Genomic DNA, 19651 nt, shown 5'->3' on the forward strand with positions numbered 1-19651 from the left:
ATTCAGAATATTTGGTTTTATGGATTGAATTTTCTGTTCATAAAATCAAATCAATGATTTTTAATTTTTTTTTTAATTTCAAATTTTAATTTTAAATCCTATAGATTTAATTTAGAAAATTTTTTTTTTACTTTTTTGGTATAAATTCAACAGCGCAAAAAAAAAAATATTTCTGACCTGAGAACAAAGCCGATAATTGGTCGATATAATGCAAAGGAAAGATGAGACAATATTGTCACAAAAATCCCATAGAGAGTAGTTTTAAGGACTAAATGTAATACAGTGTAATTTATTTATTTTTATTTAGTTTTACTGTAGAATTTTTTGTTCTCATTTAATCACTAGACCCCCCCAAAAAAATTTTAGAAATATGTTGTTGTGAAAGAGCCTTCCACCTACAGAAAGTTAAAAAATAATAATAAAAGAAACACACTTACCAAACATGTTACCAATATGCCCGTTCTTAGTTAAAGGCCTAAGTTCATTCTTGCCCCAGGCATACTGCTTGTAGTTGTCCCAGGCAAACTTCATCATCTGTAAAACAAAGACACACACACACACACACACACAGCAGTCAATGGATTGACGGCGCGCACATGTAATTAAATTTGTCGAGCTCCAGGCGACTGGAATGATTTATTGATCAGTGCGGCAGAGGACAAGCGTGCAATTACGCCGCATTCCGAAATAAAGCAGGGCTGACGTTCATCCGGCAGCCATTAAAAACTTCACAAGAAATCACAAGATGAAAGGCAACGTTTAATTGCTTCACACAAGACAGGAGGAGATCTTTTCTTCAAAAACGATATGATCGGTGACGCCGATCATCATCGATGCTACTGAAAAATATTCCAATACGAACGACAACCAGGAGTAATAAATGCCACATTTCTCACCGGATCGTATCACCCCTCACCTATAGCGATACACATCAAATCATCTTTTATTAGAGCATGACGCAATACAAGGCTTGTTCTCCTTTCTTTTTCCTAATCACACGAACGAACAAATTGGCTGTGATGAAACCGCAACCTTCTCACCTCATCCGCAGGAGATGCCAGATGGGGACAAAAAGAACATAAAGAGAGTGTGACGGCGTCCCGGCACGACGTTGCGCTTCCCCCAATCAAAGAACACCACAATGTCAGATTTTTCTTTTTAATATTCTCAGCCTGTCTTCAAGCCTTCCGTCGGCTCGAAAAGCACAAAGCAAAAAAAAAAAAAATAGGTAATTCGAGACAAATCTTTCTTTCTTTCAAGGTTGCTTGTGAGTGCACGTCACAGAGAAGTCCGAAGCAGCACATTCGAACTAAATTAGGGATGTTGACGTTAAAGCAGAGGTGGAAAAACTACTCGCAGCGGACTGAATAGGGCTGGGTATCGATTTAAATTTCCAAAATCGATTTGATTCGATAAACATGATTGATTGATTGAATTTTCGATTCACTTTGATTGATTTTTGGTTCAAGCAAGCAATTCACGCCGTACCAATTAGACTTTGGTATGGAAGGCATTCTCAGAAGAACCAATGCTGCAATTAGTACAATCAGCTTGCTGTAATTATCTGCATTTATAAAAATAAAATAATAAAATTAACATCATTTACATGAAGAATTGAAGCCAGTAGTTAAAAAATGTGTCATGTGTTTATATATATATATATATATATATATATATATATATATATATATATATATATATATATCACATACAGTGCCCGCTTTCCTTCTAACTTAAGTGCTCGTACTGTGAAGAAAAAGGAAATGTTGCAAGTGTTGGCTCAGGCTTTTACGAAAATAAAAAAAATTTCACAAGGCTTTGCTATCACGGCAAACTGGCGAACAAAAACATTTTAAATTGGCTAAAGACAACAACTGTGTATTTTTATTTTTTTTTTCTTCAAGATTAGACAGAATTTTTGAACGCCAGATGCTCACACAGTCCCCATTTATCATTCTTGGAGCCGACAACATCAAACAACTTTGGTAAACGAAGCCAAGGACGGGGGGAATATTCTGCTTCTCCGAATCTGTTGCGTCATCGTCGTAAATGCCGGCTGGTACGCATTCTGCCTTGTAAACACGCAAGATGTCGATCACAAATTCTCAACTGCGCTTGACTTTCCCTCCCGCTATTTGTCTTTTTTATGTCGCGTCGTCATCTGCACGGGTTGATTAAAAAAAAAAAAAAAAAAAGTAACGAGTCAATTTTGACGAGGTGCAGCCTGGATTGCTCAACAGTCAATTTGGAATCCATCTGGATAGTTCGGCATGATTGGTCTCCAGTCAGTCAAGAGTGGTCGCCAGGCCTGATAGGAATGAAAAGGATGCCAATCATTTTGTATTGGTTGCCAGTCACAAATGATTCTTATCGCTTAAATAAGGCCATGGGTGGGGAACGTCGCCAATGCAGTCGAGCAGATCAAAGTGAGGGCGGGTCAGGATCACCACGACCAGCCGAACGCCGAAGTGACCCGGCAGCACTGCGCTCAAGCGAATTGGCAGCTCATCGCGCCTGCAGCGGATCAATAAGTGAACATGAATCATCGCATACCAGCACCGAAGGAAGTCACACGCGATCGCTCATGAGATGGAGGACGACGCATCAAAGCCGCATTGCAAATGAATTAAGTCAAAGGACGATTAAAGCTCGTCAGGAGGGAATTAAGCAGCGGGGACCGGTCCCTGATCGTGACGGGTATCCCAGAATCATATGCAATTTCTCACGGGAATTTTTTTTACACAAGGCAGCAGTTTGTGACGGTTCACATTAGTGATAGACAGATATGCTTTTTTTTTAGGGACGATACAGATTATAACCGATATTTGAAGCCGATATTAATTTGTTCAAAAAAGGAGTAAAATGGTGTAAAAACATTTTGAAAGATAATAAACCTATAACTTGACTTTGTTTAAATGCCTTTAAGCAGGTGTTTATTAAACAACTTTAGTGATTTGAAGCTTTTTCAGACCTCAAAAAGTGCACGAAGCGCCCAGGCTCAGCTGCATGTCTTATAGCTCAATGAAAACAAACATCTCTTTAAACTTTATTCCGCCAAAGAGTTTTCGATTAGTGGTGAGTAGGAGACTGACATTTATTAAAATGTTGACAAAGTCAGTTGCCTTACTTTCCTCTGCTCATGGGACCTCTCCCGTAGTGCGTGTGACTCGAGATGAAAAAGCAAACAGGTAGCTTAGTGCTGATTGGCTGGTACCCACTAAACAAGGAACCAATCAGGAGTAGCTGTGGGTGGGCCAATCTGCTTCTGCAGGCAAGGCCACCAGCACAGCAGAGCGAGAGAGAAGTGTGCTGCAGCGAGCCAAAATATACCAGCCTTTAATTGATCGGCCTTGAAAGCTAAAAAAAAAAAAAAAAAAAAGGTAGATGACGACAATCGGCAAAGTGCCAAATATCGGCCCCGATAATCGGCCTAGCGCTAGTTCACATGTTAACAACACATTACCGTGTCTAGAGCACTGAAGACAACGCAACTCACATCAAGCATGGTCATCAATCAATCTGTACAAATCAGTCACTCAGTCAGGATGGGTCGCCGGTCAATCTGAAATCAGCACCGGGCAGTGCAGGAGTTAGCGAGTCTGGATGGTTTGCCAGTCAGTGGGAATCGATCTCAGAGCAGTGAGAAAAGATGAAAAAGAAGTCATCTTTGCACATTAAGTGCCGCAAACGTCACTGGATATGAAAAAAACGCTTAACCACTTTGATGAAACGCTGACAAATTAGCGTTAAGTGTTCCATCTTGTACCTTTCCATTTGGATCCATCATTGAATTCAAAATATGACCAATGGCTCCGAGAGGAGCGAGGGTACGCGTTTGGTATTCCGCAAACGTGGCTGGTCTCCAGTCAAGGTTAGAAGAGACGCGGCGGGCGGGCGCATTTATCTCAGCGTCGGTCCTCTCCTATTCCGCCAAAGTCAGCATGGATCCCGAGTTCCATTTTTAGGAAACATCAGAGCCACTCTGGTCGCAAAGTGTCATGTCCGCCAATGCTTCATTTTATCCTTTGCCAATTTTCATCCTGGCACACCTTCAACTTTGAAAAACTTCACCGCGCCGGTGTCACCCAAAGAATCACCAATTTGTGCTTCTGTGCGGCAATCCAACTGTTTTGGGTTTTTTTTTCCTGAGGACATCACGCTCACCCGACAGCAACACTTTCCACGGTGAAATATTCTCGAGAGGAATCCCTTCAGGTATGACGGTAGAAAATGCATCAGAATCTCCGCTAGTTTAGAGTCCAAGTCATTGCGATACTGACAGCTGAGCTCCCACGCACTCGCTTGCACACTCCCAGGAGAGGGAAATTACTACAGTGCGCATTTTTCTGGACAACTAATAAACGCATATCACGGTTGCTTACAGCCAAACGGACTTTATCAGCGGTCAAGGGGGATGCGCGGTATATACAGTAGAATAAAAAAATGGACTTTCTTAATGTCTTGTATACAAATAGTTGGGTCTCTGGAGAGCCTGCACACACATCAAGTGTGAAATAAAAAAAAAAAAAAAACAAGTACATCTTGGAGGATTTCTGAAAAGGTGTCTGCAAGCAAGTCATTCTGATTATGACATCACAATTTGGCGAGCAGTATTTACATAATACCTGTCGTTCTGGAATGCTCCACAGTCAGTGGACGGGACGCCAGCAAGTCTCGAGCAGGAGTGGGCAACTCCGGCCCTCGAGGGCTACAATCGTCCATGTTTCAGATGTCTCCCTGATTCAAATGATCAGCATTGGTACAAGAATTCTACAGATCTTGCTGATGAACTGAGAAATGGAATCTGGTGTGTTGGAGGAAGGAAACATCTAAAACATGCAGGATAGAGGACCTTGAGGACACACGACCATGGTCTTGAGCAGAGGTCTTCATTCCTGTTCCTCGATGACCGGTGTTCTGCCAGTTTTCAATCTCTCCCTGGTCCAACACAACTGAACGATCGCATTATCAAGCTTTTGCAGACCTTGCTGATGATCTGATCGTTTGAAATCAGGTGTGTCGCAGCAGGGGGAGATGGAAAACAGGTAGGACACCGGTCCTCGAGGAACAGGATTGAGGACCCCTGGTGTCGAGTGTTTCCCATTGAGTCTGGAATGGTCACCAATGAGTCTGCATTGGGCAGAAGGGTCACTAATCTGGAACGAGCCTGGATTGCGCGACTGTCAATCTGGAATCCTTTGCCAATCAGTGAATACGTCTCTACTGCCCGTCATTCTGGAATGGACGACAGACAAGAAATAGCTTCGTTTTATATTTTGTTTTGTTTTTTTACCTCATCCATGAATGATGTGCTCGTCTTTCCCGCGCGCGTACATAAATCAGTGCGAACATAAATCACTAAATCATTTTGTACAGGTTCAAGGCATCACTTTGGACAAGGCACACGAGCATTCCATTGAGTCGTTGACTCCCAGGGTCATCGTGTACCACTGCAACCCAGGGGGGGGTGGAATGAATTATTTATAAAGCCCTCATAACACTTCTTGACACTTGCTGGAACATTCTATTATGCGCTTGTTATGCTTGCTTCAAGCCAGGCAGCCCCCCCCCACCACACACATACACTTTTTATCCGAGGCTGGATGCCGAGACTATAAATCACGCTGCGGTACTGTCAAAATAGCGCTGCTGGAAGGAAACAATCAGCTTCGTCCAACTAGAACAGCTCCGATCTTAGCCACCCGTGTTGCCCGTCGATCCCGGCACCGTACCCGACCTGCTTTTTTGCTACCTGATCAAACCGCAGCAGCACCGCGAGGGCCTCTGAGGGCCATTCTGACTCAGCACCACCTCGCAGTAAACTCGCCAGTCCAAATCTTATCGCACCTTTTGGCCCCTTTCCGTCTTTCAAACCCACTTGGAGCAATTGCACGGTGGCCCGCAGCAATGTGCTCACTCTTTGCTGCCCATTGCTTCTATATATTTTATTGTATTTCTTTTTTTTTTTTCCCGTATAGCAAGAGAGCGGTTACACTCTGTCCTTAAGTGGAGGTACAGATATTTATACAAAAAAAGACTCCTTAAAGTAAATGTACAAAAAAAAACTGAGACATAAATGTAATATATATATATATTTTTTTTAAAGCCATATACATATACATATATATATATATATATATGTAAAGAATATTTCATTATATTTTAAAACTGTCAATATGACGTGACCGTAGCAGTTTTTAATATGTGAAAGAAAAAACATCCCCCCTCTGTCTGCGCTTCATTCTCTGACTTGCTGAAACTATTGAGGAATATCCACCTCAGAAAAAAGAAAACCCAAATCTCATTGGGTGACAACTGCTGGAAATGCGTTCTCCAACTAGTCCGAGACTCGAGTGAGGTGTCGCCGATTAACTCATTTACTGCCATTGACGGCTAAAAATGTCAAAGATCCATTTTTTTTTTTTTTTTAAACTCGGCTGGTAGTGAATGAGTTAATGATGAGAGGCTGCATTCAAATCTTGCGGAAAACTCCCCCTTTAAATATAAGTACGGAAGTTTCTGTTGCCGTTTCCTCAAAAAACGAGTCCCTTAGTTTGAAACACAAAAACAACACCAGAAAATATATCAACCTAATTCAATCATAGAGTCGGTTGCATGCACAGATAAGCAGAAATATCCTCCTGGAGGAACGCTTCTTCTACCATTTATTATCACCTTCAGACGGCATGAATGTAAAAGCGCAAGATTACATTGTTTTGTTTTGTTTTGGTTTTTTTTGCTGAGCTGTGCGGACGCAGGTGGAAGAAAGTTTCCTCAAATTTCCTTTTTCGCACATTTGAGCCGGCAGAGGACATCAATCATCCTGTCGCCGCTGTTTGACAGCAACGTTCCGTCACTTTAATGAAACTCGCCAAGTCCAAAGTCGGGGAAAGAGCCCCCCCTCACCCCCTTTTTTTTTCACGTTCGAGCAATGGACTCGCCTCGCTTGTTTGTCGACAAAAGTTTGCACGGAACGTAACAGGCGTCAATCAAAAGCCGAATTTCCGAGAAAGAGAAATAGACGCCAAAAAGTACATTCATTTTACTTACTGGCAGTGAATGAGTTCATGAACTCTTTGCGTTAAGCTCATCACGCCAGACAAAATGTCACCAACAATGGAAGAAACAACAAACGCGATTTTAAAGGACGACAGTGAAAGCAGCACAACTTTTACGCCGCAGAACATCCATTGCATTTTTCGGCCCGGTTCCCCAAGCGGACGCTAAATCCGTTTCGGCGTCGAGGAAAAGCTTCCAGTGCCTGAGATTCAATCCATTTTAGCCCCCTAAAATGCATCCTGGGAGCACCGCCGAATGAGTTAGAGATTGCAGGCTCTTGCTTTCTCGGGCGACGCCATTAAAGAAGATCCGCAGAGACGAGCCGACGGGTCTGCAATTCCCTTTTTTTTTTTTTTTTACACGACCATTGTTTGAGTGTTTTCACTTTGTCCTGCTTCTTGTACCTTTTTGTCCTCATCGCACTTGCCCGTATTTGCTTTTCAGTTGGGATTCGCCTGACATTCCCACAATAATTTCCTTCTCCCGCGTTTCATCTTTTGTTGGTCGATATCCTTGGTAAGTCTTCTAGTATAAATAACAAAACACCAACCAGGTGTTCAAAATGGAAGAAAATACTGTCAGAAAAGTTGCAGTTTCCACTCTTCTGTTCGAACTTTGTAAAAGTTGGGAAGTAGGAACTCACTAATGACGGATGTTAAGACCCGGATGGCCATCATTTGTCCTTCTCTCTCATTAAGGGTCTATTAATGACTTGGAGGCCATCCACGATGTCTTTCGGACAATTATGTGATCACAGCCAGTTGGGGATCGAGAGTGGGAATTGATCCAAAGTGAAGTGAACCACTACACTATCAATTCCGCCATCCTCCATTAATTTCAGTTTGGTCCCTTGTAAAAAAAAAAATAAATAAAAAAATAAATTTTTAAAATGAAGTGGCCGGTGAATATATAAAGTTATTGTTCGCGCCTGCAATCAATATGTGAAGTGCTTAAGATCACCAGCTCGAGACATTTCCGTTATTTTGCTTCCCAAGGCACCCCGTGTTTATCAGTTGCCATCGTGGGTCGATAGGGAACATGGCGGGCCGCACGCTAGTAGATACGGAGCGTCTCACTGACCGCGTATTGATCGTGTCTGAAAATCCCGGCCTAATCCAGACCTGATCGATGGGGCATTTTTTTTTTTTTTTTTAGTGATCTGTTGTGTTCTTTTTAGCGGATGGCATTTCAAACCTCTTTACAGTTTGCGGCATCTGTAGGCCGCCTTCCGCGGTGAAGTTTGTCAAAGTATGAGCCCTGACATGGGGATAAAAAGGCTCCTTCAAAATGGTTCTTTGAGTGTTCCATGCACCCAGTTTTGACAGACATTCAGCAAATTCTTTGTCACAACATCCAGAAAAAAGCCTTTTGGGATTTAAATAAAAAATGATTAGAACTACAGTATAAGTGAGTGGCTCCGATGTAAGTTAACTGTAATTATTTTATTTTTTTGTGGAAAATTCAATGATTGTCAGAGACCTTTTTTTCAGAAAATTGGGAACTATGAAAAAATGTTACATCACCTTTATGGCAGCATAACAGCGCTAGATTGAGGTTGTGTCTTAACCCAGTGGTCCCAACCTTTTTCCGGCGTGAACGGGTTCATACAAGTCCAGAACTTTTGCGGAGCGGCAAATGGTGTTGGGTTCGGTCGGAGCTGGCACTTGTTGGTAATGCTCACAGCTAGCTGCTAGCCAGTCGCAGCCACTAACGAGACTTGTGTCGTGTCATACAATGACGGCGTGATTAGCTACCGGTTTGTTAGTGACCTAAATTAGCGATTGAATACGATATCGGGACGCCGTTGTGTTGGCGACGTTGTAATGTCAATTAAAACTGCGATAAAGCAAGCTGAAAGGTCGAGACGGAAGTCAAGTTTGCCGTTTCACCGCCACGAGGGGCAATTTCAAAGTAAAAGTATGCCAATGCTATTACATTGGCGGCAATGACTTAATGTATTATTTGTTCAGCTTTATTTTGAAATGGCGTGTTCGGCGGCGTGTTCGTTGAGTATGTTTGCAGCTTCGTGACAAGAGTCTCATGATAAGAAGGGCTCCTTACGCCTCAAGATGCCAAAATGTTCCCACACATGCGACTTACGTGGTTAGCACAGCTTAACAACCTACATGACACAAAGCCGTTTTTAAAATGCCACAGTTAGCGGAACAACGTTATAAAACTCTTAGTTTGATTCCAGGTGGAGGTTTAGTTTCAGTGCAAACAACACAAGTGACCCAGGTGACGTAACGGTTTTTGCAGCACATTTCTCTATTGATTTATTTGTCTAATGTTCCTTCTGTGTGCCCTAGGTGAGAATCCTTCAGATGCTTTGTATATAAAAAAAAAGGAGAGAGAGAGAGAGAGAGAGGTTTTTGGGTGCTACTGAAGAAACTTGCACAAACACAGAGATGGAAAAAAGAATCTCCAACATTTTTCACCCTGCAGAGGTGTCCTTGGCGAGATAATGACAGAGACTCTATCCTCAACCTCAACCAATGACAGGAAAATTCTGCAGTGTGAAGCAAAAAAAATAAATAAATGAGGAAGGCAATGCGTTCTAGTTTGACATGTAGCAACGTTTCGGTGTTAGTAGGGCTCGTCTGTTGCGTAAAACAGACAGGGGGGGAGACTTATTCGAAGTCCGACGCGAATAGATTTATTCTAAAACTCATTTTTGATTATTTGGGTCTCAAATAAAATTTTATCAACACGGGAGAGGATTTTCACTCCAGTCTTCTCCCACAGAAAAAAAAAAATTCTTTCCCCTTCCAGTGAAAACGATTCCCACTTCTGTACTGTTCTGAGGTCAGCTAGTGCCATCTGCTCCTGTGAGCTTTTTTTTATCCTGTACCATCCCAATCACGTCATTAAAGGTAAAGTTGCCGCTCACCCCGTGGGAATCCCGCCGCATTGCGAAAAAAAATGTCACCCTTTTGTGTTAAAATTGGCTCGCTTTTAATTGGCTAACCGATTAATCTGTGTGCTGACTTAATTATCATGAGTTGCAGCTATTGATAGCTTGTGTGATATGAGAAGAAATAATCCACAGTCAAATAAGTACGTACACATAGAAACCCCCCCCCCCCCAAATACTTTTCACGCGACCTCCAGAAATTCATGATAACCACCCACCTTGCACAATGGAAATCAACACAACACTCGAAATAATCGACAGACTCGATCCGGTTTTGACTTGACTTCATTAAAATTAAAAACACCCACGCACCCGCTGCGCCCCCATACTGACTTAAAAAGACATGCAGTGGCTCGAGTTTGCGTATTAAATCCACGCAGTGAATATAGAGCAGCATTCCTGGCATGTCGAGGCCGACTCCGGGAAGAAAGATGGCACGTTGTGGATTATCCATAAAGGCAAACGTGACAGTTTAGTGGCGGGCGATGTCGTTTTAAAGACCCTCGCGTACACATGTGCGGCGCGAGCACCGCCTCCATCCTCTGCTGTGATTAGCAAACACCTCAGGCGCCCAAACCGTCGTCTCGTTAGCGTCGTAAACGGCAAGTAAATGTCCTGCGTACGCAACACATTTCATCCCTTTCGTGCCTTTGGGCGCACATGTATGTTTGCCTTTTATAGCCGGCGGGAGGCTACAAACTGAAAATGCCCCCCGCACCCCTCCCCGCTGCCACTGAGGGAGGTGCGTTGGGGGGTTTGGTCACTTCGGTCAGTTTAGATCGAATGCTAGGTGGTCATAAAAAATTTTAAAAAAGCGTCTTGTAAAAATAACATTTGGGTTATAATGGCGGGAAAATAAAACAGTTATTGCTAATAGCTTTTGTGTGCCTTTCTAGAATAAAACTTGCTTCATGCCTGGCTTAAATGTGATGAGTCATCAAACAAGCATAAAATCGGAGCCATTGTTGGGGTGTCGGAGGGGTTTGTTCAGCCGTCTCAACGCGTCCAATCGCGTTGAGCTGTCGGGTTACATGAGTACTGTGATTGGCTGTAAGCTAGCAGAGGAAGTGATGAAAGCGGATAAACGGTGAAAATTGACGCAATCAACTTGGCTCATTTTTACTCACATTTCCTCTTCGGACATAACGGCTGGCTGGACAGAAGAGGGCAACGGCAAATTAATCATTCTTATTGACGAATGACCGCTGTTATTCGACATCACCGTCAAAGGCTACGTAGTGACTAGCGCCGCCAATGGCATGGAGGGGGTACTACATCTCCCGCACGCGCCGAATGTTCGGAGTAGTTGGCGTCTCTGTCGGCTTTTGCTGAGTGTTCTTCCGTCATTTTGTGGTCCGACGTGGCGATTAGAAGGCAACGAGACAGTTGGCCACAACGGCCGACGTCGGATTAGAGCGCAGAGGCCTGAAGACAAGTGAGTTTTAGACGCAGCACCTTTAAGATGACAAACAAAATGCGGCGACCACTGGCCGGGAAATGTCAGCAAAATGTGGTTATGACCTCTGAGTGGTTGCCCCCCCCCCCCTCGAAGGGGAAGCGGCGGTCACAGCTGACAGACACGTGTGATTTATGGGAATCTACAGGAGGGTTGCCGCGGTAACCACACCAGCGAGAGATTGCGAGATGGAGAGGTCCAGTGAGTGGATTAAAATAGATCAGATGGCAGCTCTTCCACAAACAACAGCGATGGTCCACCTTTTATTCTCGTGGAGTCATGGAGATTGCTTTTTTTTCTCATTAATTGATTTGATTTTTTTTTTTTTTGCCAAATTCCATCACAGTTGAACTTTTAGGCCAAAATCATTCCATTGCACTCTATTTTTTTTTTTATTGAAATTAATTCTCATATTGAAAAATATCAGTGCCTTTCCGTTCCATTTCATATAAATTCCATTATATTAAAATTTCGTTTCATTCATGTGAATTAAATTGTATTTGCTTGAAAAAAAATCCGTCTATTCTAATAAATTTATGTATTCCATTTTTTTCATTAAATTCCACCATATTTACATTTTTATTCAATCTAATTTCTACAAATTACTTTTTTTTTTCCAGTAAATTCCATAATAATAATTCTCATTTCATATAAATCTCATTAATTCTTTGATGATCACATGTGGTGGAGTACCGATACCAAGTATCTGTATCGGGCTGATACCACCCTTAAAAATAAGCTAATCAAGGAACTCTTGGTGGTTGCCGAAACAAGCCTCTGATACCTAAAAATCAGACATGGCGTGATTCCTTCTCGCCAGTAGTTGGCGCTGTACGGCGGTGGTTTGACACCGGCGAAAGAAAAGGTTTTGCTCACAATTTTTGTACTCTATCGAAGAGTACTCACAAATGAATATTTCTACTGGTATCGTTCTGAAAGAAGTGGTATCGAATTTCTTTTTTTTTTTCACATTTTGAATAATAGTAATAATCTAGCTTCTTCTTCCGAGTAATTTCTGGAAATTCTCTCATTCACATCCATAAAATTCTCCTGGTCGTAATGGCAAATTGGAAAAAAAAAAAAAGAAAATGAATTCTTTTGCAGTGATATTCTTCTCAAAGCCATACCCCATACTGACTTGAAATACATTTGAAGCTGAATGCGGCGTTCTTTGCATATCAAACGCATGCAGTGAATACGGAATAGAGTGATTGGGATTTATGACCTGCGACAGCACACTGCTTTTTACCGCCCCGGTGATTCCACCTTCGGGAGGGACAGGCCCAGATGACAGTCAGTCATTCAATCACCGTATTGATTTCCCCCCGAGGTAAAAGTGTGCGGCCTTCTCCCTCGACGTCCATCTATTACTACAGCACACACACACACATACGCACGACTGAAACCGAGGCTTTTTCACTCCTTTCCTGCGACACAGATGACGTATTTTAGCGTGCCAAAATAAAGCCCACCCACCAGGCTGATCCTATTACGGACGGCGGCGGTTCTTGACCCCTGCTGCCCCGGGCGCCGCATTATATCCGGCCTGCAAACCGAGGACGACAAGCGTCTTCAAGACTCGACGGAACACAAAAGCACGCAACCGATCCATTCCCTCGCCGCGTGAGGTGGCGAGGAAAAAAAACCCGTCAGATTTTCATTAGAAACCTCAGCGGTGCAACAAATGAGGTCAGCGGGCTGCTTTTTGAGCTCGTTAATGCCATCCAAAGCACACGGAGTGCATTCATCACGGGGACACCCTGATGCGTGTGCACACTGTCATGTTAATGTGCTTCCAAAATCCCCTCCCCCGGAAAAACAAAAAAACACGGAAACAGGAAGGTGGTCGGACAAGGTCAAGATGATGACCTTGTCTTGTTGTGAAATGCGCTGCAGACAATTTCACTTCAAAAGTCAAGGGTTGCCAGACTTGGGGTCGCCGGGTTGGTTATGGTCACCGATTGAGTAACACGATTTGTCGTTTTAACTGTCAAGAAGGCACACATTTTGTTTGGCGGGCCACAATGGGTTCGAAAATTTGACAGAAAAAAAAAAATTAAAATGAAAGTGAACAAAAGCATTACAACAATATATATGTCTTTGAAAAAGCACAATATTAGAAAATAAAACATTAACAAGGTTTATTCATTTCATTTTTTTCAAGTTAGGCAGGCCGGATTAAAACGTTTAATGGGCCGCATGTGGCCCCCGGGCCGTAGTTTGCCCACGCCTGATTTAGCGAATAGTACAGAAAATAGGATGTAAATATTGGGAGAAAGTCGGACTAAAGGAGAGCAGCTTTAGCTCACACTTATATTCAGGTTACGTTTATGCAGACAAAAAAAAAAAAAAGGTTGCGAAAATCTTGCAGCACAGAAGTTAAAATTGAATTCCATTTTTATTGTTTTCAAAATATAATACTCCGATAAAGACTGTGCTGTTCCCAAAAGAAGCTGATTAAATATAGCTCGGCCAACTTTTCTTGCATGTGCAAATTCCAAAAGGTGAAGCTCACTATTTGGCAAGTTAAATAAAGCTCCATTGTTCTTGGTAGCAGTCAAGATAAGACTTATCAAGACCGAGAAGATAACTCCGTCGCGGTTCCCTGCGATATTGACACGGCATTATTAAAGGACAGGAATTCTTGCGGACCGACTCGCTTGGTAATTAAAGGAGGAAACCCCTTCAGGAGGAGATTAGCGGAGAATTTCTTCAGGTGACGGAGCGTTCCCTTGACATGGAGTGTAAAGCGAGGAAGAGGCGCTAATGAGTCTGGCGGCCAAATGATTCCCAATTTGTTCCGGCTGGAAAATGTGTTCACCTGTGTTGGACGTGCACTCACGTTGGGGTCAAAATCATTTCCGACAAGAAAAAAAAAAAAAAAAAGGGGGGTTTAGACAAACATTTTGGGAAAGTTAAACAAAGCCAATTATAGAGGCCGCTAATTATGAGAGTGCCGAGGATTGGTGAGGGGAGGCCTGGTCGCTGTGCATGGGGAAACACGGAGACACCTGGGAAATTTATTCGGCACCTTCCTCCCCGAGCAGCTGTTTGGTGCTGAAAACGCTGAGCTCAGTTTAATAACACACTTTTCCAGGTGACAAAATGGAGGGGCGTCGGAGATAAGCGGTAATTGGCGGACACGCTTGCGCGCCTCCTCTTTTGCGAGAATTTGTTTTTGGAAGTCAAAGCTTCGTCGAGGAAGTGAAAACATGTCGGAACACGCCGGAACATCGTAAATCCTTCAGTGGTTCTCAAGGGCAAGCAGCACATTTTGCAAGCGGTGAGAATTGCAGATTACTTTTATTTTTTTGGTCACAATATCACGATGCGGCGACCGTTTGCCCCGCGATCGTCCTTTCGGAATATGAATGTCTACTTGGAGGCATCTTCAGTCGTAAAGAAGACGTTTTATGAACTAACTTGGTTTTAATAACTCGACTTTCGCAAGCTAACACTCTTGAACCATCGTAATGCATACATAATTAAATAGAACAAAGAAATAACCTGTGCGTGCATCATGATTTAATGCTTCAATTCAATTTATTTTGCTGCTCCTTTCGCTGTTCACACCTTCGCCACCAGGGGGCAGTATAATATAATCCATTACCAAAAAAAATCTGTTAACTTAGTCAGACCTAACTCAACTAAATTGTGTCCCGCAGTGTTATGTGTCAGCGTCACGCTAGCGGGGGCATTCTTAAGGCAAAGTTGTCGGGTTGTTATCAATACGCAACATGCAATTCTCTTTATTTTAGGTTTAGTTTGATAATAAACAACAGGGAAGTGGAAATGAACAGCTTGAAGTCTTGTTTTTAAGAATTGTTCGCACTCATTACCAAACCGCTGCTTATTGAGAAGTGAGTTGAGTTCACTGCCACCATGCAGTGCTCATATCACAAGTTCAAAGCAAAAAAAAAAGAAAAAAGACAACTTGTATCTCAGGCCATTGTATGAAGATTTTTCTATTTTTAATTGTAATGCATACAATCGTCTATGTAATCATCATGACCATTGATGCCAATGTCTCCCGGTGTAAAACATGATAAACTCACACGGCTACCCACACAGATTACGCACGCACAGACTGACTCGGACAAAAAAGGCATCCAGTCGGAGAAAGGGGTGTCACATGTTGACTCGGTTAAAAGAAAGGATGTCAGCGGGCCGATTTGGCTTATTAAGATGCGCCGCGACGTTAAACAAGGTGGCGTCGCATTACGTAAGCACCCTTTTTCAGGTTGGTTTCAACGTGAAAGGCGTCGCGGGCGGAAGGACGAGAGAGGCCTGTCGTCAGTTGATTGATGGCAGGACGCATTAATCCACTGAGGAACAACAACAATGTGAAAATGACCAAAACATATTTACTTTGGCATAACGTTTGGTAAAGAGTAGATCATTTTGTTGTTGTCATGGCAACCCCATCGATACTATCGGGACATGTCCATTTCAAGAACGTATGTGAAATGTTACGGGGGGGGGGAGTTTGCATGACTTTAGCTTCGGACCATGTCTTTGTCATCTTTCACCACTAGAGGGAGCTTCAGAGCGCCAACAAACCATTTTTATTTACTTTGAATTTTCTATGGAAGATAACTTACCGTACTTGCTAAAGATTGTTTTAAGGTTTTTTTGTTTTGTTTTGTTTTTTATATTTCAGAATAAAGTTTATGCAGTTGTCTGTTAGTTATTTTGTGGTGTTTTTTTTATTTATTTTAACACCAATGTCAATATTATTAGAGTTTGAAATGTGTATTTTGGAATTATTTTGAAAATAATTATTTGTGCAAAAAAATGATTGAAGCAATTCTCACAGGTCGTATTATGTAATCAATATGATGATTTTTGTTGATGATGATTAACAATTGAAGTGAATTAAATCGAGTTAGTCAAAAAGAAAAGTTGTTTTGTTGTCCGTCATAGCCCGTTAGAAATGCGGAAAAGTACCTCCAGTTCCAGCAGTGGACTGTACTCTTACATTTTTTTAAACGTCAGCTCCTGGAACAATTAGCGCTATAAAATTAAATCTAATCTTAATTTTAATCAGTTCCATCCTAAAATTACAACCTTGTTGCCATGGGGGGGTAGGGCAAAACAATTATGTTGATTAATATTTATCAACTGACCTGCTTCTACCTTCTTTTCAGAGATAAATTATGCGAGCATATCTCTGTAATAATTAAAAAAAAAATAATAGTAGCCCGCTGCTTCGTTGGCTTCATTTTAACACGGCGGATTTAGGATGTCTGATAAGTTCACACGTATGCAACATCAATTAAAAGAAAAACTGGCAGTCACAGCATACTAAAAAAAAAAAAAAAAAAAAGTCCGTTAGCAGTTTTTCATTCGCTGCATTTGCTGAACAAGTGATTAGAAACATGAGAGCAGCCATGAATCTAAACAGTTAAACTTCCTGCTTTGTGTTTTCTCTGGCAAGTCAGCAGATCTTGCTGGGGCAGAGATCCGCTCTGAACTTCAGTAAGATGCTCCACACAGACGCGGCGACGAGTATCGAAAGGATCAAGCACGCTTTTTCTTTGCCCTTCTTTTTGGTGATGCCACCAAAGACGACTCATGGCAGAGAGGAAATTGAGTTGACAAACATTGAGCGGCAAATGGAATTTACGAGGGCTGTTTAGTTCCGCGACTGTCCGGGACATAAAAGATGTATTTCAAAGCCAAACGACGAGTTTTCCGCATCACTGTGAGGCGGATGATCAACATGATTGTTGAGGCAAGACTTGTGGCAGGGCAACTCATGGCTGCTTAAATTATCTGAGCATCTGACAGTTCCTGGCCATGCTTGAGCAACGGCCCTCACACGCCTGACCCGGCCGGCTCTGTGTGTTATGTTTTTGGGGCTTTCCTAAGCAGGTCAAGAAGGGGACCCAAAGAGGATTGGATTTGAAATATATCTATTCTGACGAAAAAAGTCAGTCAATTTGTCCAGGCTGCTCATGACAGCATGGCTAAGTTAACAATAGGCAACAAATAACAAACAAAGAGTCATCTATTTTCGTTATAACCTAGAGGGAAAATGAATTCTCGCAAGGAATTGTATTGGACCTTAGAGATTCCGCCCTATCTCTTCACAACGTGCATCAGTAGCAACAGCGCATGCCATTAAAACGACATAATATACGAGGAGCGCGCTCAAGGCCTGCACCACTTGACCGAGACGACAACACCACACATCATCGTGATGGAAATCTGTACGGCGGACGCAAAGCGGATTGCCACCCCGTGGGATGCTTTATTCCCTCCATTAAATCTGGATAATCCCACATTCTTAGCTCGCGGCTATTGCATCCCCTCCTTCGTCGCCCCTTCGAGATCTATTAACCCCATCCCCCTTGACATATGAATCAGTTCCTAATCTCCCCAACCGTTCGTTGGAGAGCACTCCTTCATGACGTACTGAGTTCCCACGTTGGAAATATTAGGTTAGGTGCAGGTCGTGTTAATGCCGTAAACAAACACAGTGCTGCTCAGTTTCTGTTTGACGGCCGGTAAGGCTAACGGTATGCTTGACGTCAAATTTGTTAACACATCGGATTGCCAAAGCAATAACAAACGACATTGATGTCTTTGTAAAATAATTTAGTCTGCTCAAACATTTTTTGTAGCGCTCGTCTGTGTCATTCATTTGCTAAAAAGAAAAACGATTGAGCCTTTATGCTGTTTGATGTTCTGCATTTTGATTCCGTATTGTACCGAGGGTGAACCGAACCACATTACGGCATTAAAATTGAGGTACATGCCGTACTATGATTTTTAGCGAGTTTTAGTGAGTGAGTATCCAACTCAATCACAAGACGCGTTCATCACCTTCAACCAACCAACTCGTGATCTGATTGGCTATCGCAACTGTTGATTAGCTCTGAAAGCTCATTGACTTTGACAGAACAGACGCCCGCACGATTGTATCTGAAGGCCTCGGACGAATAGTGCGTACTACTGGTATTGTGAAATCTGCCTGGCAACACGAGCTAGCGGAATTCTGATTGGATAAAAACTCTCACTCAAAATACAACATGACATCAATGTGAAGAATAGGATAATTTTTTTCTTGATTATGTTAGGCCAGCAAAGAAGGTCTTGACCGCCCACCACTGGATAAATGATGCCGTTTCCGAATGTTTGTTTACGAAGCGAACGTGTGCCGAGAGCGTGAGGCAGTTTCACTTCCTGCCCTTCACCTTAACGCTCGGGACATGAACATACATGGGATGCCCTTTGTCACAATGGGATGGGATGCCATATCGTCGGAGAATCACGAGGGACCCGCGGGAGTCAATCCCCCCACCCCCCACCCCGGCGACCTTCTTAGCAGCGAGAATGAAAAGGGAGGTCAAGGGGGGACAAGTGTAATAAAGAGGGAGGGCGGCTTAAGAGAAAATAAAAGTGCGACTTGATGAAAATGTCACAAGGGGGCGAGAGCGCGAGGAAGCCGAGGGAGGGAGGCCGAGGCCCACGTCAAACGGAGAGCAGGGAGGATTGAGGGAAATATGGAGGGAGAGTTGTGAATGAGGGCAGTGTGACATCGTCTCTCTCTCTCGCCGACACGCGCGCGTACACCAGATGGGCCCGCGCGGATTAAAAGGAGGGCGATTGGTCCTCGTCGAGCAACATGCGAATCAAGCCAGCACATGTTTTTGTTTTGACCGCTGCCACTGCAAAAATATGCCGGAATGCCGCGAGAGTGCGAGAGCCAGGCGAGACGTGCAGATTGCGTCACGTGGTTTACAAGCTTGCATGGACATGAGCACACACGCACGACGGGCTACTGAATTGCATCGACGTGGCAAGGTTGGAATGTTTTTAAGAGCAGCCGATTTCAACACAGATGTGCAAAAACACATGGAGGCCGAAAATGTCATCAAACTCGGGTATAGAGTCTTTATCTGTGGAAAAAATGACTCTTATTAGTGCAACTTACTGAGTCACAGTAGTGGTGAAACTCTTCATTGTTCGTTCACATGACGGTATTATACTGCCCCCCGGTGGCCAAGTCAAGTGAATAATCCATGATGCACAAATAGTCAATTTCAAATTTTTGCGACTATACGTTGGGAATAGCAAAAGAGTGAACGCCGACTGTCAATCTTATACAAGAATTTGAACTGCCACATGATCACAAACGTCCAATTCTTGAACTGAGGCTCAGAACGCAGCCTTCAAAAAAAACAAAAAAAACAACCTTGACAAATGAGCAACACGCT

At 42.9% G+C, this 19651-nt stretch overlaps 1 protein-coding gene across 2 annotated transcripts in view; it reads right to left on the bottom strand.

Moving 5' to 3' along the window:
• The window catches only part of LOC148328648 (mannosyl-oligosaccharide 1,2-alpha-mannosidase IA), a 107903-nt gene that overhangs the window by 47324 nt on the left and 40928 nt on the right, over positions 1 to 19651 (bottom strand). For both annotated transcript variants that reach the window (XM_088306654.1, XM_088306653.1), the window contains exon 2: positions 438 to 534. In XM_088306654.1, coding sequence (XP_088162780.1) covers positions 438 to 534 — 97 coding nt within the window. The remainder of the gene's footprint in view (positions 1 to 437; positions 535 to 19651) is intronic.

Source organism: Idiotropiscis lumnitzeri, chromosome 10 (assembly GCF_059441095.1).
Source record: "Idiotropiscis lumnitzeri isolate Australia: NSW breed Sydney's pygmy pipehorse chromosome 10, RoL_Ilum_1.0, whole genome shotgun sequence".
Taxonomy (NCBI): domain Eukaryota; kingdom Metazoa; phylum Chordata; class Actinopteri; order Syngnathiformes; family Syngnathidae; genus Idiotropiscis; species Idiotropiscis lumnitzeri.